Source organism: Paralichthys olivaceus, chromosome 16 (assembly GCF_024713975.1).
Source record: "Paralichthys olivaceus isolate ysfri-2021 chromosome 16, ASM2471397v2, whole genome shotgun sequence".
NCBI lineage: Eukaryota > Metazoa > Chordata > Actinopteri > Pleuronectiformes > Paralichthyidae > Paralichthys > Paralichthys olivaceus.
This window is the reverse complement of record NC_091108.1, coordinates 12,385,943-12,409,220: the sequence shown is the minus strand read 5'-3', so window position 1 is coordinate 12,409,220 and position 23,278 is coordinate 12,385,943. Positions and strand designations below refer to the sequence as shown.

At 41.6% G+C, this 23,278-nt stretch overlaps 2 protein-coding genes across 2 annotated transcripts in view; one reads left to right on the top strand and one right to left on the bottom strand.

The window, feature by feature from the left end:
• The first annotated feature begins 6,002 nt into the window (after nt 1-6,002).
• camk2n1a (calcium/calmodulin-dependent protein kinase II inhibitor 1a) lies at nt 6,003-9,056 on the top strand. The gene is made up of 2 exons (XM_020100885.2): nt 6,003-6,528; nt 7,192-9,056. The coding sequence occupies exons 1-2, from the start codon at nt 6,360-6,362 to the stop codon at nt 7,260-7,262; spliced, it is 240 nt and encodes a 79-aa protein (XP_019956444.1). The 5' UTR covers nt 6,003-6,359; the 3' UTR covers nt 7,263-9,056.
• A 4,438-nt stretch (nt 9,057-13,494) lies between these two features.
• Nucleotides 13,495-23,278, bottom strand: part of ece2a (endothelin converting enzyme 2a) — a 62,829-nt gene continuing 53,045 nt past the window's right edge. Inside the window, exon 4 of the mRNA XM_020098920.2 lies at nt 13,495-14,393. Within this exon, the coding sequence (XP_019954479.2) occupies nt 14,103-14,393 (291 nt within the window). The 3' untranslated portion in view covers nt 13,495-14,102. The remainder of the gene's footprint in view (nt 14,394-23,278) is intronic.

The following is a 23,278-nucleotide window of genomic DNA, read 5'->3' as shown; positions in this document are numbered from 1 at the left end:
GACTCGCCCACATCTCTGAACAGTAGTCACACTAACTGGCCGCTGTTTCTCTCAAATATTAGGGAAGTATCTCATGTCTGAATAAATACTTCACTCAAAATGAGATATGTCTGATATATATATTTTTTTCGATAGGCACAAATTCTTATTGATAGCACCTGGTTTCTGAAAGGACCGGTGTAGTGATTCATCAAGTGTGCTATTTCTGTCAACTCTAACAAGCAGTGAGAAGAAGACATGGTGAATATGGCGGGGACATGAAAAGCAGTGGCACAGAAAGGGAAGAACTAGGGGTGGGGGGGGTGAGGTGAAGAGTGAGGCATTGGGCCTCAGTGGGGGGTGAAAAAGGAGCAGGTGGGCGACACAGGATCCCATAAATCTTCTTCAGCGGTCATGAGGGTTCACGTTGACAAATTCTTCACGAGCTCTCTCAGCAGAACAGCAGCTGTGGCTCTCGGGGAACAAGACTATTCCTGTAGCACTCACAGACCTCCGAGGGCACGGAGAGAAAAAAACAATCACTTTTTATTTGTTCAGTCCTGTTTAATGAGGATATGAAAGAATGAAAAGGGCAGTACAACAAAAGGGTGAACATGTTATTCTCTCTGGAGTGAGTCTATGCAATAGACTGATCCATAAATTACATTTGATATTATGTACAGTTCCTATAGAGATCGAGGCTTTGAAAACGATCTTATGACTCTTCCTCACTGTGTTGGCTATTCATTATCATGAGTCAGGAGATGAGATCATAGCTGTGTTGTGTTCACCTCTCTTCACTGGATCGTCTGTACTGGCTGACACTGACTCCAGTGGATGGTTGGATGGAATTAATGTACCAGGTTTAATCCATCCTGATAATTCAGACCATTTAAATGATATTATCATTCTCTAATTAGCCGTGCGTCCTGGGTTTAGCCCGTGATTTGTGAGGACGCGGGCGTAGACGATGGCGAAACCTTATTTATTTGTTTTAAACATAGTTTTAAAGGTAATGATCACAACCTTAATATTATCAGTGAAGTTTCAGGGGAAGGGCACATCGGTCTGTTGGTGCACAGCACACTGACACTATTTGATGGATGACCGTGGGATTTTGAAGAGGCTTTTGTCTCTTGACTTTTACTCTTACCCCATCATGAGGTTGAGGTTTAGTGGAATATTTAAACTTTTATGGATTGCCATGAATTGGTCATGGTCCCCTCAGGGTGGACTTTTGGTGACTTTCCTGATTTTTCAACACTAATCATCAGGTCTTTAAATGTATTAATTATGACCATATACTTGCACAACTGATGATATTCCCATCAGTCTCTGCTACTTAGTGTGTTGTATTTAATGTAAATATATATATTAGATGAAGAACATGGTAAACTGCTAGAGCGCGGCTGTTATTGCTTCAGGCCTCTTATGATGAAGTAAGATTGAACGACATGCAGCTCCAGTTCTGCAGAAAAAGTTTTTCTTAGAAAATCCTGACTCCCCATGACCTTTTGTGCTTGTGCTCTTCGTAGGGAGGGCTGGGGTGCAGCAGTCTTTTTCAACTTTGGCAGCCGAGCATTAGCAGACACTCCAGCAGACAGCAGGGGGAAAGGTAGAGCTACGGTATCTCGGGAGAGAGAGCCATCACAGCGTGCGATCGTCCCTGATGCCAATTACCGCTGTCACCCATCTGCTTTGGGCATGCGGTGAAACGTGGGATATGTGACCTACTTTCCAACACAAGTGTGACTGTAGTGCTTCTCCTCTTATCAACAAACTGAGTGCCTCCTCCCTGAGGAGATGGAGCCAGGGATGGTGTCGCAGGGATATACACAATAGTCCAATATAAAGATTTTTTTGTTTGGCTTTTCAGTTTAAGTAGATTATACTGGAATTAACATTGATGTATTTCCGGTGGAGGACTCCCTTTTTCTTTAACCCCTTTCCCCAATATATGATCATTAGAAATCTAAAGACAAATAAAAAGTAAGAGTAAATAACCACCTCTGGGATTTCTGCCTCCATCTCAATGCAATAAATAAATGGAAATGTGATTTTGTTGTCCACAGCATTGAAAAATGATATTATTAAATGAAATGGTAAGATATTCTTGTTTCTTTGGATAATCCGCTGAAATATGTTATCCACAGTTTTCATCAGGACTTTATCCTCAACTGGAAGTAGCATCAATAAAAACTGTTGACAGTTTGATCTGAGGATTAACAAGAGCAACAATGATATTATTGTTGAAAATCAAGTTATCTCAGATTTGGAGACTCTCCTCAAATTATGTACAGGGAAAGATCTGGTGGCAGCAGTGGTTCTCATGATGAAGGTCAGGACCCTACATGGTCACAGGATGTTGTGATATTTGGCTACTGGATATTTGACTTTTAAAGAAACCGCCTTAACTGATCATTAGACAAATTGTGGGTAGTTTAGTAAACTGGAAACACAATGACATAGCAGGAGATTATGTCTGTTTGTCAGCAGCATCAAACAAAAACAACTGGATGGATTTCCACAAAGCTCGGTGGAAAGATGTGGTATGGGTCAGGGAGCAGATTGTTTTCATCACTTTCTTAAACATTGTGAGATGGGATGTTTTTAAAAAAAAGTTTCTGAGTAAATAAAAATCCAACACTTCCTGAGAGGGAAAATCTGTGTCTTTATTAATAATATGATCCACTAGATTAACAACTAACTTTGTTGTTTGGTGGAGGGCTGATAGTACAGTGGTTTTTGTTTCATGGAAAATCTACCTGCTGCAAAAAATAGGCTGAAAAAAGAAGAAAGAATGAAACATCACGGTGAAGTTGCCGACCATAAAACCAAAACAATGAGCTGCAAGACACTAAAATGTTCTGTTCAGATCGAATAGTTAATAAACACATTGTAATTTGATCCATTGTTAATGTAAAAATCTTGAATGGTGCAGCTCTAAATAAAACAGCATTACATTTTATAAAAGAAGAGACATTGTGGCTGAATGGCTGAGGGACATAATATTTTGTTATTATTGATGCATGTAAGCAGATTTTTAAAATTGTTGCTCATCAAGTAGAAGCTAATGATCATATATATCTGAGTAGCTTAAATTACAACTTTGCATATAGTTATATTTGCATCACTGACCACAGCATTAGAGGTAAGTCACAGAATGAATACAATACTATAAATGATAAAATAATATGATTTGTGTGTTTACATTAGATGTATTTGTCCACTGCCGATGCAGTTTAATGTGATTATTATTTATGATTGTATGCTTTTTAATGTGAAACAACCCTTTGATATTTCTCAGGAAATACTTATAGTTGAACTGGATTTGGTGACAAGTTGTACTTTCACATCAAACACAGACTTCACAGTTAAAGAACTTGCATCATTCTTTGATCACAGCGTTGCGCTCCCATGTGAATGAGATGCACCTTCAGACTACAGATGTGAGTGTGTGTATCTCAGCTGTGTGATCACTGATCCAAGGGCCAGAGCTCCGCCAGTGTTCCCACAATCTTCTGGAGGATGTTTACGCAGGAAAACAAACAGCATTAATCTTCTAGATGAGGAGAGCAGATACAAACTATTCTCATAATTTGGTCCATGACTGCAGATGGTGTGTGTGTGTGTGTGTGTGTGTGTGTGTTTGTCTCCACTTTCTGCTCTTACATTTTGAACCATTTTTAGTCCCTGCTTCTCTTTCTCCCACTTACACAAATCCTACGACCTGATACACACAGAATTGATCCTGGCTCTTAGCTCTCAACTTGTTATCTGTGTTTTTCCTCAGCTAGTGTTCCTGAAGGGGGAACATGGTGTATATACAAAATGTGTGTGTGTGTCTGTGTGTGTAAGCGCAGCGGAGCTCAGTCTGCCTGAGGGGAGAGATGGGGAGGGGGTGAGTGACTCAGCACTGTGATTCATTTGTAATTGGAGGCAGTGCTTCCAGAGCACACACATACATTTCTTAAGGGTAGGTGCCCTTGTCAGAGATTATGCGACTGATTGAGTGAGTCAGATCATTAAGAACTGCTGCTTGCTAAAGAGGCAGAGCAGGAAGAAGAGAAACAGAGAAAGAAGAGGGGAGAGGAGGACATAGAAAGATCAATTGAAGTAGATAAAGATGAACTAGCTGAGGACTTAAGCTCACTGGGTTCACTATGTACGTAGCGGTGCCTTAGGGCCTGAAGTAAGATGTACAAGTGTCCAGTTGGTGCGACACCTCCACGTCTCTTACCAAAATAGCGATCATGAAGAAGTACCTGGTCCCATCTGGAGCGGCAGGTCAGAGTTTTCCCCACAGCCTCCAACTGTGTCGCTGACCGATGACATCATGTGAAATCCCTGGCCCTCGCATGAACCCCTTTGCATGAATCTGTGGCTCCGCTTGTTGACAGCTGGAGGCGGCAGTATATTGGGCAGGAGGAGCTTTGTGAGTCATCCCAGAGGAATTCAGATGGAGTGGCACATTCATGTAACCTTTCATGTTGAGGTTGGATCCATGTCAGAGACAAATCATAATTGGGTAAAGAATAATTAGCTGCAGTTTTAATAACTTTGGTTGACTTTTACAAGTAGAAACATAAAATCTTTGTCACTGCTTTTTGCAAAGCATGGAAATTGACTTTTTGAGTTGGAACCTCTGAATGTGTTAGCTGCTTTCTTTGTAAACTGGTGGTTAAAAGAGGCCCTCGAACATGTTTTGCAGGAAGTTATATGGTTCATGTTTCTGTGGGAACACTTACTTTTGACTGTGAAGGAAATTCAAGAGCCTCTAAAGCACCACTGATCTCCAGACAGTCAGCTAGTCACTTTCCCCAGTCAGCTGGCTGCAGAAACAAAGGAACACTGCTTCAGTGGAAAGGTTATTCCATGTTTATAGACGGGTCAGCTGGCCCAAGTTGTTAAAACAGGGCTGGTCCAATAATAGGCTACATCAGTTCATTATTTTAGCTTTTTATGAGACACCATATGCTGTGAGCACAGGATGTTGTAACATAGGCTGCAACAAAAAAGGAGGCAGGGGAGATGACGTAATTTCAGATGCAGCAAATGTATAAATGATGTCGGCTCTGTCCGTGGTGCTGAAACAAAGAGGGTTTACTGTGTTTTGGCACACGACAGCAGCAGATATGTTTCATAAAGGCATTATCCTATAGATGTAAAATAAATAATGCTTCTTATTCTTATTCTGTTCTAGGTTTTTCCTTATCTCTTTGTTTTTGTACATCCTGCACACAGCACCCTTTAAAGGGGCACTCCAGGTCAAACATTTCATATCTGCATTAATTTGACCTTACATTATCTTATCTTGTCTTTTAGTCAGTAGCTACTGCTCTGTTCCAGACCCTTAGCTATAGCCAAGACATGCCAATGAAATATGGTTAATTGTATTAATGTTGAGCTTTTATTTACCACTTAGTCATATTCATCATATTCATACAGTGCTAATGTATGCTGAACCTTTATATATTGTTTGTATCTGGTTGAGATGGGATAATTTTTAACTGATTTATTTTAAGTTTTAATGTTATATATGCATAATGTGTGTGTGTGTGCAAAATCCCAAGTATCTGAATCTTTACTTTACTGATCATGTTCATGTTTGATGCAAAGAAAATAATCCATTGTAAGGTTCTCTTCATAAGAGTAATCCTTTAGTGAAGAATGGGAGGATATTACGACCTATAACTAGACTGATATGTTCCACATACACACTAAAACTAAAGTGTATACATCCTTTACATTTTATGTTACATTTATATTTGATTTACCTCTGATTTAATTTTCCTCTGTCCTAAAGAAAAGTACGTCTTCAAAACGTGAAACTGTTTGTGTAGTGATCAATTTCATATTTGGCCTGTTGATGTCGCTCTTGCTCCTCTACCATTTGGAGCCCACTCACACGCACATGCACACACACATGCACACACGCACACACAGCTTCAAACCCGGGTGGATGACTTCACCGTTCAGCCTGGGTTTCCTTTATGATTCCGGGATCTCCCACTTCGCTCACCAGACATCATCCAGCAGCACAGGCAAACACAGCTCACTCTCACCCCCCTCTCGCTCGCTCTCTCTCTCTCTCTCTCTCCCTCACACACACACACACACACACACACACTCACACATACATATAACAGTGTCTCTCCCTGCAGCTGCAACACATCCAGAGACCACAACAAGCACCAGGACCTCAGACGCCTCATCCACATCGAGTCTCCCTTACAGAGAATCCCAGCAGGAGAGAGACTCCATCAGCAGCAGCAACTTAAACCACAAAAAGGAATCTACGGCTGCTTCGAGGAAGATCTTCCATCGACTTGATTTATATTTTAAAGCTGGTGATCCTTCTCCTCCTTTTTTGTGCCACAATGTCCGAGGTGCTGCCATACAACGAGGGGAAAATGAACGGCTACGGGGCGGACAGCGAGGTCAGCCAGATGTCCTTTAGCTGCGGACTGCAGGACTCAAGCGCTTTTTTCGCTGCGTCGCAGGCGAAAAGACCCCCGAAGCTTGGACAGATCGGCAGAGCCAAGCGAGGTAAAGGACGGTTTGATTAAAGGACTGAGACTCGGGATTGTTGTCACAATAATTCAGACATGGTCATGGTTGTTTTTAGCGTGATGCAAAATGGGGAAAGTGTAGTTTCAGTGTTTTAATTGATTTTGTTTGATTTGGATCATTACGCAGGCTGTGCGTAATTTGGATTTGAAAATGCACCAGTGCGTTTAAACAGCAGTTTTATCACATTGTTCAGTGGTTTGACATTTAACAAACTCTTAACATGTATGCACTATAGAAATCATCTTTAATACATAGACACACCCTATGTAGTGTCCATTAAAAAACAACGGGGTTACAGATGAAGGATAAACGCCTGGCTCATAGCCATTACCGGGAATGAGGTTTTTTTGTGCGCGTACGTGGACGATGCTGGGGGATTTGCTGTTGTGCTTTAATTTATTCATTTATTCACCTGCAACTCGCGCTACAGTCGCATGTTCTCTCACTTGCTTTGTGCGCCATGTTCCCCTCCACTAATGAGAAGCATGATAGTTAAAGAAATCCAAACACGCACAGCACTGTCTGCCTGCAGGGATGTAATAGAAATCTTATGTGTCTGAGCTGCCCTGGTCCCTCAGTAAACATCCTCTCTACCCCTTCTCTCTCTCTCTCTCTCTCTCCTATGCTCTCTCTCCACAGTGGTCATCGAGGACGACCGAATAGACGAGGTCTTGAAGGGGATGACAGACAAGTCCTCACCCGGCGTGTAAACACGAGCGATGGCCTTGCAGACTCTTTTAATTTTGATCACCGATTCGAAGCACTTGTCGGCTGTGCATGTTCGAGGACTTGCAGGAGAGGACGACGGCACGAAAGCAAGGATGGGATGATGGAGAAAAGGGCGAAGAAGAAGAAGGGGGTAAAAATGGAAAGAGGAAGATAAATGAGGAGGAGGTGAAGAAGGGATGAGAGAGAAGAGAAAGAGACTCTGGCGAAGACCAAGATTTTATCATGGGATTGCTGGCAATTCTTCAAACGAATCCCGATGTTTAACTCCTGCCGCGCAGCACGATGTTGAGATGGCGGACTCCTGCTCTGTGTCTCAACCTCTGCTGACTTTAATGATGGATGAACTTGTCATTACTTCACGACCATCTTCAAATTTTTTCTTTCCAAAAAGCGCTGTATAAGAAACTCAGTAGTGCAACTGGAGGCTGGAGCTAAATCCCAGCCATGTTTCAATAAGTTGTACAGTAGGTAGGCTTTAAGCTCTCAGACACCCTCCCCCCTGACCCCCCCCCCCCCCCCCCTGTATGCTTTGCTTTGTTGACTCAGTCGGCGACGGTGCATTCAAGGGAGCTGTCCTTTCAGCACTGGTCCAATGCATTCCTGTTGCTGCTATAAAAACGCTTTTAAACACAGACCAACCAAACTCTCGAGTCTACTAAATAGAGAAGACCCATTGTATGTAAAAACATATATCCGAGGATGGTGCAATGTTGATATTTTCTGTAGTAGAACCCCATTTGTTTTTTTCTTTGTTTTTGGGCCCTCAAAGAGCATCACAGGCCACAGATTCTAACTGAACTGCAGGCTACATTCTTCTTCTTGCATTACCCATGAGTGGTTGAAGGTGCAGGCCGGCACCTCCATGTAGCTGATTTGCACCTGCACATATCTTTCTTTTTTTCCCTCTATTTTTCTTTTGTTTCTATTTTCAGATGCTCAGATATCCACAGTGGCCAGCAGAGATGTGGGGATTACAGTAAATATTTAAAATTAAAGTCATTAAATTGATGGGAAAAAATATTCGTTCTATAATTAAAAAAAATTTTTTTTTTTGCGATTAATTGTGTTTCGTCTTCTATAAATCTAGAAGTTTTTTCTCCATCTATTTGCATGAACTCTCACTCCGGTGCCAACACAGGTGCCACCACTCTTACCCTGGCACGCTTCTTTTTAAACAAAAGTCATATTTGTATTTTTATATCTAAATATTTGTTATTTAAATGATATGCTAGTCTATCGTCTTACAATTCATCAACAAAAATATTTCTACTTCAGAGAGGATATACAGAATGAGACTAGGCTTCATAAGAGGCACATCTGGGATTTTGGTGGACTGGTTTCATTCTATATCAGAGGTCGGACTTTTTTAAAGACTAACTGAATGTGTCTGGGGTTTTTGCACACATCAATGTTAAACTATTATTAAGAAATCGTATACTGTGACTTGAGCTTCGTTGATGAATTTGTTAGAAAATTGCAGTTTTAGATATATATTGCACTGTTTACGAGTATCCTCAAATAACACGTTGTTATTTGACCGACTTTGGACATTACAATTTTTGTTTTTTTAATTTTATTTATTTTGTACCATTATTTTAAGGAAACTGGATATGGTTTGTTGTGCATGAAACCTTAATATTTTCAATAATGAAACATCGTTTTATGAAGCAAAAAAGCAACAAAATGTCATGACATTCTAAGAATGAATCATTGTATATTATGATGCCATTTTCACTGTATTTGGTGAATTAATAAATGGTGACAGAAAATGTTAATGTGATTCTTTGGCATGGCTTTTGATCCTTAGGCATTCTCTAAAATATCAATAGGAGACATCATGGAGTACACAGCCTGACTTCTGATTGAAAAAAACAAAAAACACAGAGCATCACCTCACCACACAAAGCATTATAAAAACACTACCTTTTCCACTTTTAGCTGAAACAAAACATACGAACAGTTGCATCTTTGTAAAAACACATCTCTGTGTATAGCTTTGGTCATCAGTAAAAGGTTGGACTCGACCTCCACGAGCCATCTCCTCAGTGACAGTAAATACTGATCTTTAATTAAAGAGCAGGGAAGAAACAGTGATCCATCTGTTAAGCTGTTAAACAGCTCCGTGCTGGCCAACACTGGTGAATCCATTAAACCACATAGCCCTGGGGAGCCACGACTGGCCACATGATCATCTATCAATGTCTGGCTGTACAGTGCTCTCATACAGTAGCTCTCTTATGAAGGCTACAGCAGGTGTGTCGATGGCACAACGTTGATACACCGAGGAAAACCTACACATTGTTTAGAACGGCCTCAAAATCAAGTTTCAAACATGTCTACCAGTTTGTTATAGCTTCTAAACTTTTCTTATCCAAAATATCCTCACACCAACATCAGATGGACTGAAGTTCCTCTTGCTTGTTCACTTTTTGACAGATCTTTGACATTGTTGTACAACATTTTACTACAGAGAAGAAATCCATCAGGATGATAATGTGGAAGCCATTTTTTAGCTTAGTGTCTTTCTTCCTTCTCCGGTTTCACGTTTGCATTTATGCCAAACCCTTTTGAAGTGGCAGAAACTGGACGTTCCAACCATTCATCCATCGCTTTCATCTTGTTGTCAGCAGTTACTTTCCACACGCTATCGATTGCAACAGTTCTTGTAAAGATGTTACAACTGATGAAGAATAAACTGACATAGACCATAGGTAACAGTGACAATAATCCTTATAAACAGATTCTACATGCGAATATGCAGATTCTGTAGGCGAGGGACAAGAGTTTGGGTCCAGCAGCTTTGTGGTTTCTATTTCTATAACCAATCACATTTGAGCAAGCTTTGATAGGCTTTGAGATCACAGTGACAATGTCAGCCTCACTGTATTTTTAATGCTATCCGTGGACACGTGTTTATTTTCTTCTCCGAACACAAACATTGATATATTTTTCTTGTCAAATCATAATTTCTGTTTTGTTTGTTTAATTATTTTTGCGCTGGTAATGAAACCATGTGTTATTGCATCAACAGTTCTGCGAAATGAGCTGAAACAGAAGAGAAGGTGAAGGATACTGTACTACACGGCTCATCAACAGCATCAGTCTGGAAATTGTCTGTTGATAACACCCTCCTCCACATGTGCTACACTTAACTGGACAGCATTGAATTATAAAAAACACATGTCCTTGTGAAATTCAATTTTCCTGGAAATCACACCTCAGCGATGAGATGTGGGATAACATCCACAGGATCAGAACACGTCAATAAAAAGCTGCATGTTCTCACAACAACACATAAACAAAGAGCCTCATATTAGTCTGAATCACACTGCACACTAATAACAGCACATAAACACGGCGTCATCGGTGTAACCATCAGTGAGTCTATTGACTGTCCGGAGAACATTGGCACTGGACTGAATAAACACAGCGCTATCGATCATGTTGTTGTTGTAGATGATACGGGTGTGTTTGTGTGTGTGGCGATCTCAGGGCATGGACAGTTACACTTCACAATGGGCAGCCCTCAAAGGCCACAACCGGATGGACATATATGGGTTTAAGATATTGATTTGTGGCAGCTCTGCTCCACGCCTCTCTCCCTTCCCTGAGTCTGACTGTGGACACGTGACTTTTAAAGTTATTCAATGAAATGATTGGGCTGCACTGTCTTCCTTCAGTGTTGTAATCTAATTTATAATTTGACAATCTTCCAGGTTCAAGGATTTTGCTGTGAAAATGTGTCAAAATCAAATCGTCTGCGATCACTCAGGGACATGAGGCTAAGAGGATCACATACAAAAAAATCTCAGGCAACAACTAATGATCAGCCGCTTTTGGGTCACAGAGACACAGATTCACTCCTCATTTTGCAGCTGTGGAGGTCAGTGGTCAGTCGACTGTTGGCTGGAGCCAGACCTGGCAGGTGAACTCAGGTCAGCACAGACATGATGCAGATGTCTTCCCAGTGGACAGTTTAACACGCAAACAGTAACCTTGTACCCTCTGTTTTGTCACACATAGGAAAAGCAACTCTCGGTTGTAGGTGCTAGTTGAGTGTGTGTGTGTGTGTGTGTGTGTGTGTGTGTGTGTGTGTACTGGAAACTAAGAGCTTTGATCTGACTCCAGTTTTGTGCTGTCCTGAGTGGACGACCATTAATATTCCTCCTTCTGTTATATAAGCGAGCCATACAGTATATAATGCCATTACGCTGCCCAGGGGGAGATGAGGAGATATACAGAACTGTTGAAAGCAGCAGCAGTGCTTTCTCTCTGTCCACATCTGATGCCCCTGATTCCCTCCATAAACACTCAGCGCTCTTGCCTCATCTGACTTCTTTGTAGTCGTGTTGCTGCATTCCCAGATCTCACAAATGAACTGTGTCGGTACGTTGTGTTTTTACTACCGATAGGACAGATGGCCAAAACCAGACTTTCCCATTAAGAATCACTAAAGAAACTGAGAGCAGCTGATGTAAGTAGGCAGTTTACAGGCGAAACAAACAAGCAGCTGCAGTGCTATGTTGCGATTCTGTTTAAACACAACCAAACAATACTGCAGAAAAAACCCAGGGATACAGACGTCTTAACTTGCATGAGTCATCACATAAACGTAACCACATAACCCGCACACCAAAGCATTAAGGGTCAATCGATGCAGACAGAGAGAGGGAGAGGGGTTGTTGAATAGAGTGATTGAGAGAGTAAAAGAGGGAGAGAGAGACATTGAGCTGTAGATTAGTGTTGTTGCTGCCCCTGGGCAGCAGAGCATGGAGGACAATTAGCAGCAGGAGAGAAGTTCGGGCTCCATTAGCTCTCACACAGTTTAATACACAACACTCTGTATTAAATCATGGGTGCAGACACCTGGATAACACAGGTGATCGGCTGAAGAAAGCCAAACAGCACAGACTTGTGTTTAAGAGAAAATGATGACTAACCCTCTCCTGCAGGAGGTCTGTGCCCTGCTCGGCGCTTACGTAACTTAAGTCCAGTCGAGTTAAATCTCACGGTGGGGGTCTCTGCCACGGCTCATCACTCAGTCCAATGAAGGGAGCTGAAAAGCAACTGAGGACTGCTGGATTTCAATATATCCATATATTTACAGAACTGACATGGAAGTAAGAAGGAACTGAGTCCAAATGAGGTGGGGGGGGATTAAAGGATTCTTTGAAGGAAAAATGACATCAAATTAAACAAAACTCTATCCGTCCACAGTCAGAACAGAAAGATTGACAGGCCTACAACAGTAACTACATGGGGTGGAGTTTAATGTAAAGTGAATTGCATCCTAGCCAAATTGCATCAGGCTACAATGCAATTGAAACAGAACAGCAACATTTTTATGTGAGTCTTTATTAGTTTATCTATTTTTATTATGTATGTTATCTTTATCTGATAATTTTCATTTTTTTCAGTTGTCATTTTCAGTTGACCTTGAGCCGGCATTGGTTAACACTGGACTGAATAAACACAAACACAACGACCATGTTACTCCATCAGAGAAATCATGGAAACGAAGACAAGCCATCTGAAAATCCACACACTTTTTCCCCCGTTTTAAAAATAGGTGGTAATTAGATCTCAGTGGAGAATTAAAAATAAATGATTTCTACTTTATTAATGTCCCCCCCCCCCCCCTTCCAGTCACCAGCCTTCCTGTCTGTCTGCACGCCCGATTCTCTCTCTCTCTCCACTCTCTCTGGTCTATATTTAAGCTGTAGATGGCACAGGACCCGAGACTCATCTCGCGTTTCCTCGACAAATAACTTGCAGGGTGAGCGATCACTTGTATGTACGTGTGCGTGCCCTCGTGCACCATCAATATGACAGACAGGTGTGTCAAGCAATGCATATCTGGATGAGCTGCTTTTGTCTGGAATCTAAATCAGATGTGGGGCAGATGTGGAAAAACCACAACATCAGGGGAGACTCTGACTCTCATATCAATAGACTTTAATACGGACTTTACATGCAGACTGGTGCCACTGTTATGTACTGTGTCTAGACATGCCACTTTGTCTTGTGTATTGTGTAACAGTGACAGGCGGCTCTGGAGAGTCAGAGACTATTGAATCTTTCAGATATATATATATAAACACAGAACAGTCCAGGATACTGGTGTGTAAAATTGGCGTATGACTGATAAAGGTTTCTTTTATGACCTGCACTAGAACCCAGACAGACTTATACCAAAATCATGACACAGATGAGTCATGGATGCAAATCATTTAATGGTCATCCCAACTAAAACAATGATACAATGATATAAACATTAAAACATATAAAACAATGTTCATGGTGTGATAAAGTGAAATAATTATTTCTTACTGAGGTATTTTCCCTTCAGTATCTATGTTTGAATCAAACCATTTCAGGGAGAACTGCTGTTCTTCGGCCCTTTTGAATCTGAGGCACCCAGTTACTAACAAGAACACCCTTCACCATGGCACAGTTATACATGGGTGAATGAACAAATATCACAGGTAAAAGTTCACCGAGTTACGACTGCAAGCCTGTTCTCGTAGATCCTAAAATTAAAATGAGTCACTGGCCAGTATATGGTCAATATATGGTCACTCTGACACTCCAGTATATTTACTGGCTAGTCTGCAACTGTAATGAGGCAGTAAAAAAATTTCACATCTGTAGGTTTCCTATGAATTTCTCAACTGAATATACAAAAATGTTATATATTGCTATTCTGCTGGAAAATTACTTTCAACATGAGAGATTCTATTTGTATTATGTGTGATGGTGTGAAGTATTTTAGGTCTTAAGGATAAAGTATTTCTAAGGTTCCTTAAGACAATCCAGTCATTTTACAATCTAATATTCAACAGGAAGTCCTCGTTGTCCTCTTTTGGTGTTGTGGTGGTCTTGCCTGGTACTGATTTTGTCTCCTCAAGTAGCTTCTTCTCCAGATCTGCATCTTCTGGACTAAGCTGTTCTCCTTTGGTCATCACATACACAAAATATTGAAATCCTTTTCCATAACTGTACTGTTTGATTGACCAGTTGTACTCAGTCCGGGCATAGAGGCGTTTCCTGAAGAAGGGCTGCGCAAAGGTAACAGAGACAAATCGTCCTCCGGGCTTCAAGCAGCGGCTGATCTGGGAGAGGAAAAAAAAAAACAGAAAGAGGAGAGGAAGAGTATTAGGAGACATTACCACTGTACTACACAACCGCCAAGAGCCACACCATTATAATTCCCATCACCACTATCATTACCAACAATCTCCTGTCACATAAGCAGCAGCTTGTTGAAAGACTGGAGACTGACAGGATAATTTATACGTTTGACAACTGGGTAATGAAAAGCTGACAATGCAGCAGCAGTAAATGTTTTAGGCATTCCATAACCTGCAATCATTTGATCTATTGACTTTAGCTATTTTTAATGCAACCGCTGCAACATTAATGGGAGCACAGAATTATTCATTATATGCACTTTGTTATTGGATTGGCTTACGAAGCTATGGATGGAAGCTACTGTCACCCCCCCCCCCCCCCCCCCCCCGTGCACTGCACGACAAACGACGCTTGAAAATCAGGTTGTGGTATTTGCCTGGCTTTAGTTCCTGTTTTCTCCTCTTGTCCCATTTGTTGCTTTGTTGAGATCCCAGCAATTACAGTGCAATGCTAAAACCAATAGAATCAAGGGCTAGAGCTGTGATAATAACAATGTATTATAATAGTTTTAGTTTTTGTTCATAAGGAGAAGCAATGCTCTGTGAGAAGCAGTCTTCTCAACTAAATGTTTGCTTGTTTTATAAATTAAGACAGAATTCTACTTATACATTAATATACTTCTGTTCATCTCTCAAATATCGAACTCCCTCAAATCAGCCTCTGTCGAAACAGGAACATGCGTTATGCTGCTGTAAGCCTCAGCAAACACTAAGCACTGAGCCCCTCAGTCCACAGTGGCGGCTGCTTAGTCATGCAGTCTGATAACATGGTGTGACAGCACGAAAACTGTGAGGGTCCCTCCGTATGAATAATAGTTGTTCTGGGTCCATCAGCCTTCCAGTGTGTTGATCTTTCGTGTGAGAGACACGTGTGCAGCAGGACACAGTGCGTTTCAAGAGAGGACTGCAGCTCGCAGGCAAACAAGAGCAGACACACACACACACACACACACACACACAGAATATGAACACTGACACAAACACATGTATACAGACACATTTAGCTACACTTTGGCAGGGAGTTTCTCCAGAGACAGAAGTGTGTGTGGGAGTGAGGGGACACAAACTGCAGAACACTGAGCTGTGAGCGAAAAAACTGATCAGGATCATGGGTGGATGCTTTTTTTTTTTGACATGTTCACTGATTTCCCAGGGACTAACTGATGGATCTCTATGGGAAAAAAAATCTGGAATGTATAGAGAACTGATTTCTATGGTTGTGTGCATGCATTTTGACTGAATTTAAGTGAACTGTTGCGTTTTGGCGGAGGTATGAGTGCTGTTCCAGTTGAATAATAAAATAATGTTTAACAGAAAGTTAAATAAATGGATTTGATGTCTTACCATGTCTCTACCATGTGTGGTTCAATCACAGAAAAACAGGATTTCCACACTTTCAACACCATTGACCTTTCAAGGACTTTCCAGGCCCAGTTCCATCCCACAAACAAATAGAAAGAGAAAGAGAGGCTTTAATGTTTGAACACTGTTTAATTGAGCTGTGTTACAGTGATGGGAGACTATGTGGTCTATTTGCCTTTTCTAACACAGCCCAGCAAAACAGTTTATTGTGTAAGTTGAGTGATGGAGACATGAGACTTGAGCTGAGATGCCAGGGGAACCCGAGGAACACTTAAAAACATTACAAATCATAATAAAAGTGATCTTTGTGTTTTAACAGGGAAGAGACAATTCAATCTAGGTGCAGATCCCAGAATTTCTTATCATGTTCTTTCACTGAAAAATAAAAATGTACTCTATCTACTCACCACTAAGCCGGTGGATGGGTGGATGAAGTGTTTGAGGGGGAAACAGTGTAGCAGTGTTGCATTGGCATGCCTCCATACTGCTTGTGTGGTGTCATCCAAGTGTCCGCAAGCCCCGACATTCAAATTCCTCAAACTGCGTAATTTACACTGTGTGTTAAGCCTCTGATATCCTCCTCTGAGGGGCGTTCAGGTTCTCACAGACAAACCGGGTAGAGGACTTTTAGGCCTAAAACACTGAGTAAAAGTCCTTGTTTCAAGTCGAATTTGAATGTCGGGGCTTGTGGACACTTGGAGCAGTACGGAGGCACGTAATGTTTTTTTCTGTTGTTTTATTACGTCTGAAGAAGTGGTCACCTTGGCTCTAACACTGTTTACCCCTGAGACTTCTAAAGTGTTTTGTGGTCTCATACACTTCACCGACCCCTCCATCGGCATAGTGGTGAGTAGATATTGAGTGGATTTACATTTCTCCGTGGGGTTTAGATGATTTCTCAGAGAATACAAAATGTAGGCATGTTTTGGGGACTGATATTCATGAGTGTGTGCAATTTGGGGCGTATCCCTCCATCAAGGCCCAATCAGTCCCTTGATCTGACTGATCTATGAATTATTTCCTGAGAAATTGGTGAAAATGCCCCCAAAAAATCCCCTACCTTGCAATTTTCAAGAAAGTGATAAAAACTTCTGGATCCCCACCAAATTGAATGGGTTCTTACTCGACCCATTCCACATCCTTCCTCCAAGGATATAGGTCATATGCACAACACTGCATGGTCTCTGTGGCCTTACTTTTAAAGCAGAGCTCACATGTGACCATCATGAAAGCATGGTTATTTGATGCAAGCATCCAGGACGGAGTAGTTGAGGTCTATGCGTAAGCTGTGCGCCTCTCCCACCTCCACCCCCTCCTCAGTTTCCTTTGGTCTTTGGAGAGAAGAGTCCCTCCGAGAGGAGCACGTGTATTCTGCTCCTCTCACATGATTCATCTCCACCAGCAAGCAGCCCGGGCATGAATTATTCACCCTCCACTGTGACATGGAGAAATAGCGAGACAAAGGGTGGGGAGGTCGTTGCATGTGGTAGAAAATTAGTGATACAATGCATAGAAACGAGAGACAGCAAAGTAAAGTGAGCTAGATTTGACCGAAACTGACTAATTTCATGTTTACTGCTGAAGTTATGATAGTCCTAAGTAATGGACTGGATTACATTACTTTGGGATAAATGTGGAAATCTGCAGTTTTAAGGAGCAATCAAACAGAGAGCATATTTCTGAAACTGTTGCAGACATTGGGCCGTCTTTTGCCTTTCTTGAGAGGACAGTGCAAGACTGAAATGGGGAGAGAGAACAGAGGAAGGCCAGGTCGGAACCGAACCTGCAGCCGCCGTGGAGAAATCAAGCCATCGTATGTGAGCGCTCACACTACCAGGTGAGGCAGCAGGCGCCCCAATGCCAAAAGCAGAAATAAACTGATAACAACTCAATTCACCAGTATTTTGTTCAGAGTTACAACTCTGTGCATTGTGTTAATTTAGACTTTTGAAATCTTGCAGTGGATGTTGCAAGATGTAGTCAACCAAGATCACACTGTCACCTCTTCAGTTTCTGCAAACATCCACAATCTCATCAACAGGCAACAGGTTATAGTGTCATCGTGGCAAATGCTTAGGAAAAACATGTTCCTGGCCTCCTGATGATTATTAAGTATTTGGGTGTTTAGCTCTATATTTAACCATGTTCAGCTGGTTAAATCCTGCAACAAATACGAAGGTAGTGATTTTCAATGCTTGTATCAAAAGTGCCGCAAGTTTGAAATTGAAGAATCCAAAGTGAGAAAGAGTGATGACTTGAACTAAAAAGGAGTCAACACACGGGTCAGGTGCTGCCATCCAGAGAGTGAACAGAGGTTGGAGTCCTGCCTTCACCCAGTCAACCATTATTCATGACATTAAGCGGTATGGATGCTCTCTCTCTATCTGGCCAGTGTAACTCCAGACCCTTATGTCACAGGTGACTGGAGGACAGACGTCACTGCAACCCAAGACGACACAGAACTATAGTCAGCTATAACACAGAGTGCTTGACAGCGAGGCGGACAGCCGTCGGAGGATAGCGTGAATGGTAAATTATGCAATGTTTCACACCATTTTACAAAACCTGACACGTAGTCACACATCGTATTACCTCATCCATCTTTATGTGTTTGTAGGATACATTACTGCTCCATTTTCTAGCACTCAGCATAAGCACACACAGGAAATCCTCATGAATACGATGATGATGTATCGAGTACAGTGAGTCACATTTATACTCATTCTGCATGTATATTAGCACGCGCACTACGACAGCAGCTTTGGAACTATGTAAATCACCCGCCCACACGTAAGAGCAGTGGTATTATTATGATAAAAGATCGACCGTGGCAGGTCTGTTCCGATGTGATGCTGTGCTCCGAATGCGACAGATACACAAGTGTTTTACTCACAGGGTAGATAAGTGGTCCTACTTTATGGGACAAACAGATAATATGTAATGTGGACAAAAATGACAAGTGTCCAACTCAAGAGTCTCTCACCTGGACAAGGGTTTCACCCAAACACTGGAGTAACAGAGGGAGCATCCCAAAACACTGAGTCAGTATTCAAACCATCCACACACGCTCACACAGCTGTAAGATGATCCAAAGTGGGCCACAGAGGAAACCTCCCCGTTAGCGCGCGAGCACAAACACGCACGCACACACACAATTATGACCGCTGGTGAATAATTCAGCATTGTAGTGGAAGCTTGTGTCTGAGTGACCTGTCTTGAGTTAATTTGCAACAAAGAGTTAAAGTGAGATCCAGAACTGAAATGACATTTTGAGATTTGTTTTTAATCAATGCTGATAAGATTCACAGTGATAGGAGAAGCGGTTTTGTACCATTTCCCCCTCCAGGAGAAAGAAGGGTCATCTACACACGTCCCAAACAGGAAACTGTGATTATTTGATTGTCAAGTGTTAATGCAAACAGTACATGTATAAACTAGGAGGTTGTTCATGGCTTGTTTTTTCTTTTAGTTAGCAGGATTATGCCAAAATATCTCAGTTAGTTGAATGTTGTACAGATATTCATTGCTTCCAGGCGAATTACTGTTTTTGGTGATTCTCTGATTTTTCCTATTCCAAGATTACAATTTTAGTAAAGTGAGGCAGCATCATTATTTACTGCAGCCATATTCCTTTCTTTTTAAATGCAGCAGCTAAACAATCATCTGAATGATTCATGCTGCACTCAACTTTTTAGAGTTTTATCCGAACATTTTCTTTGTGGCTTTTTATAATCACCACATCGAGAATGAGTTGTCTTTATACTGGCAGAAGCAGATGAACTTGTCTAAACCTTTGAAATATTAACTTTGTATATGTCAGTCCAAGTCCCAGCCTGACCTTTCTGCATAAGTCAGAGAGGAGATAAGTAGTCGATATAAGGAGAATGACATTTCATCTACTCTCTTTCTCCAGGTGGGCATACTCAATTGTCTTCCTGTCTTCACTCGACCGCAGTATTAAAACTCATCCTCTCTTATCTCCATTCGCTCCTCCCTTGGCTCAGGTTTGCCTTAAGATATTGTACATGAGGTGACTGATTGTCTGCGGCGGTCAGACCGGGACAGGGCAATGGGTGGACACATCACACTCTGTGATTTCACGCTACAAGGACTCTGAAGTTACATAATCTGGGTTCATCCGAGATTGAAAAGGTATGTCTGTATTACCTGAGGCGGCAAACGCGCACACTGACGTCCTTTTCAAGAATCTACCAGATGATAGCTGACTGCATGAGTTCAACATCTTTAAATATTCTAAAGTAAAAACACTGGGAATTAGCAATTAAAACATTTGAGCTGTAAAAAAAGAGTGTGTAAATATACATTAAAATCTTAGTTTTTGTTACAGACAAAAGAGTATCACAGAAGCTGGATAAAGAAAACCTAATCCTTGTTACGAGCAACTTGAGACGGGTGGTGCAAATGTTCAATATATACAGCATCAATGCAAATTTTCGGCCCGACATTATGAAACACATTGAACTTCTGGGCGTTGGTGGGAAATGGCCATGAACATTTTGTGTACTTGTTGTTTTTTTGCATCTTGGGAACAACATGCAACACCTTTATTTTAGATGTAACACTGGCAAGACAGTGAAGTGAGAGAGCTTCTCAGTTTCGTGAACATGACTCACTGGGGAAACATCTTCACAAATTAACAACATGCAGAGCAAGTTGGCATTTTAGATGAGAGATAGGCTGTGTTTTCAAACATTCTATTGTACCATGAGACATTTTACGAATTTATAACTTTAACATAACTCCACTACATACTTTGTTACTAAGTTATGTGAATACATCTTGCACAGTTGTGATGTTAATCTAGTAGTTTATCTTTCTCTTGGACACACACATCCACACACATACCTGTACATATAGTTGAAAACAGTTCCAGCCATGCTGTCAGAGCTGATAACAACAAACTGTTGGTGGGTTGAGTTACATCATGGACAATGTAGGAACCAGATTTTGACAATGATGAATGCATGAAATAAAAAGTTATGACATCTCTGATTCTGCAGAATACATTTTTTTTCAAGGAATCCAAAATGTCGTACTTGCCCTTTAAAACCCTATTAAACTCAACAGACTTTGGTTTGCCAAGTAAAACCGTCTTTTTGTCTGTTCCAGCCTGATGACGGGGGAGGTTGAGCGGGGGAGAAGAAGGGTGGAGGTGGTTCTTAATGTGTGTGTGTGTGTGTGTGTGTGTTAGTGTGTGCACCCACCTCACTCTATGGGGGAGGCAGAACTGATCAGTGGGCAGAGACAACAACAGAGTGCTATCTCCGGACAGCAGACCTGTACAGACCAAGGCCCTCTGTCTCCTTTAGAGATACTGTATACACAAACACACATGCACACACGCACACTTGTGGGTTGACGTCTGTGCACAGATGAACACAGAACTGATCTGGGGCAGAGAAAAAAGGCACTAAGGAGGGACACTTTTTTATTTAGGTCATATTTTCATATCATATTTTATAAATTCCTTCCCATTGTAGCGCCGCAAGACCCCCCTCACTGCAGCCCACCCCCTCCCTGAAGGAATGTGCATTTGCAAAAAGCCGCATCTCTTCCTTTCCATTTCACCTCACCCGTATAGCCTGAAGCCAGGCACGTGGAAGGAAAAAACGTGTAAATGCTCGAGGAAACTAAGAAACTAAGAGGAGGCGGCAGAGGAACACAGACAAGAGCAGGGGAGGAGAGAGAATAAAGATGGTATAGGGAGGGAGGACTCCTAACAAAGCAGATACTCTTCTGCTCCTCCCTCCAGAGGGGCAACAGCCTGACTTGTTTCCTTCATTTGTCAATCAGTTCTATCTCTCTTTCTCTTCTTCTTTCTCCAAGCTCCTGCCTTGAAGAGAACTTCCCAATACTAATCCTGGTGCAGAGTACCAATCCAGTACAAAACACCTACATCATTAACCCTGTATCTGACAGGATTGTTGTTAATGTATGGCTCAGGTTAAACCTTCTGTAAAACATCATAAAGTCAAACATTTTCATACAATATTGCTTTTTTCGCTTATATCTTTACATTTAGACATATGTGTAGGTGTCAGACAGAGGATAGCTGTGGCTCAGGATGAAGAGCGGGTCGTCCACTGACCAGAGGTCAGCAGTTCAATCCCCGGCAGCTGTTGAAATGTCCTTCAAACCCCCAAATTGCCCTTGATTGCTGTAGAGGCGGTGTGAGAATGGTGTGTGATAGAAAATGAATGTGTGTGTGAATGGGTGAATGTGACTCATAGTGTGAAATGCTTTGAGTGGTTGATAAGACAAGAAAAGCAGCTACATAAACACGTCCAATTTGCTTCTGCACATGTTGCCTTTTTACTGGTCGGACTTTTTTGTGCAACATATTGTTAAATTGCTGACATTTTGTTAATGGCTGACATTACATTACTTACCTGAAATCAACTCTTCTTTGGTACTTTAAAACAGTGACTGCACGTGGCTTCACTAACTAACTGTCTTGAATATAGTTTTAGCAAAAAAGAAATGCCATTTAATCCAGGTTCCGATATAAAGTTTATTCTTAAAACTAGAAGTACCGCCCTGCAGTTGTAGGCATCAAACAAACAGACAGGTTTTTTTCAGATTCATGTGAGATCACTTTGAACTTTCCCCTTTGACCATTGTAAGTGAACATTTGCACCAAATTTGAAATTATTCTCTTGAACCGTTCTGAAGATGACAAGTTCACAAGGCAAAAAAGGATTTCATGAGGTTACAATGACCTTGACCTTAAACCTTCAGTTCCTCCGTGAGTGCAAGAGAACATTTGAATCACAATTAAAAGTATTCTCTGACGGTGCGTGCACAATGCAAACAATGGGTTTTGGGAGGTAGCGTAACAGTGAACTTGACCTTTGAAAACCAAATCTGAAGAAATTCTCTCAAGGCATTCTTGAGATAAAGTGTTAACAATAATGGAAAATACAAATGAATGGATGGACAACCCGAAAAACATAATTCCTCTGGCCACCGGCTCTTGCCAATATGGAGGTATAAGTATGTGGTATCAGATCAGTGTAGAGATGTTGAAAACAACACAATAAAGATTCTGATCACATAGTGTATGTTGATTTATACAGACCCATAATCCCACTGGACATCCTACAGTATTGGGCACAAGATAGATAACAATGAAAACTTGAGCGCGGCGGATTCTCCCTATACCCTCCCATCTCATGCCTCCTCAAATCTGCCCACCCACCTTTCCTCCCCCGAATTTCCTCACCCGGCTCACACCCCTCCCATCTCCTCCGCCCACCCACTGCACGGATGAATTATACATCAGAGACCTTCTCTCCTTTTCTCCTCTCTCCCTCACCATATATCCACGCCTGCCTCGCTGCGACAAAAAGAATCTTGCTTGTGTTTAAGTTCACATATAGATAACAGACGTGTTAAGTGTTGAAAACTGATTCAAAATGGAGAGT

Excerpts from the sequence above, each read along its gene's own strand:
- camk2n1a (XM_020100885.2), top strand. The coding sequence starts at position 6,360 with ATGTCCGAGGTGCTGCCATACAACGAGGGGAAAATGAACGGCTACGGG. Across the intron at positions 6,529-7,191 it reads GATCGGCAGAGCCAAGCGAG|TGGTCATCGAGGACGACCGA; the intron begins GTAAAGGACGGT and ends CTCTCTCCACAG.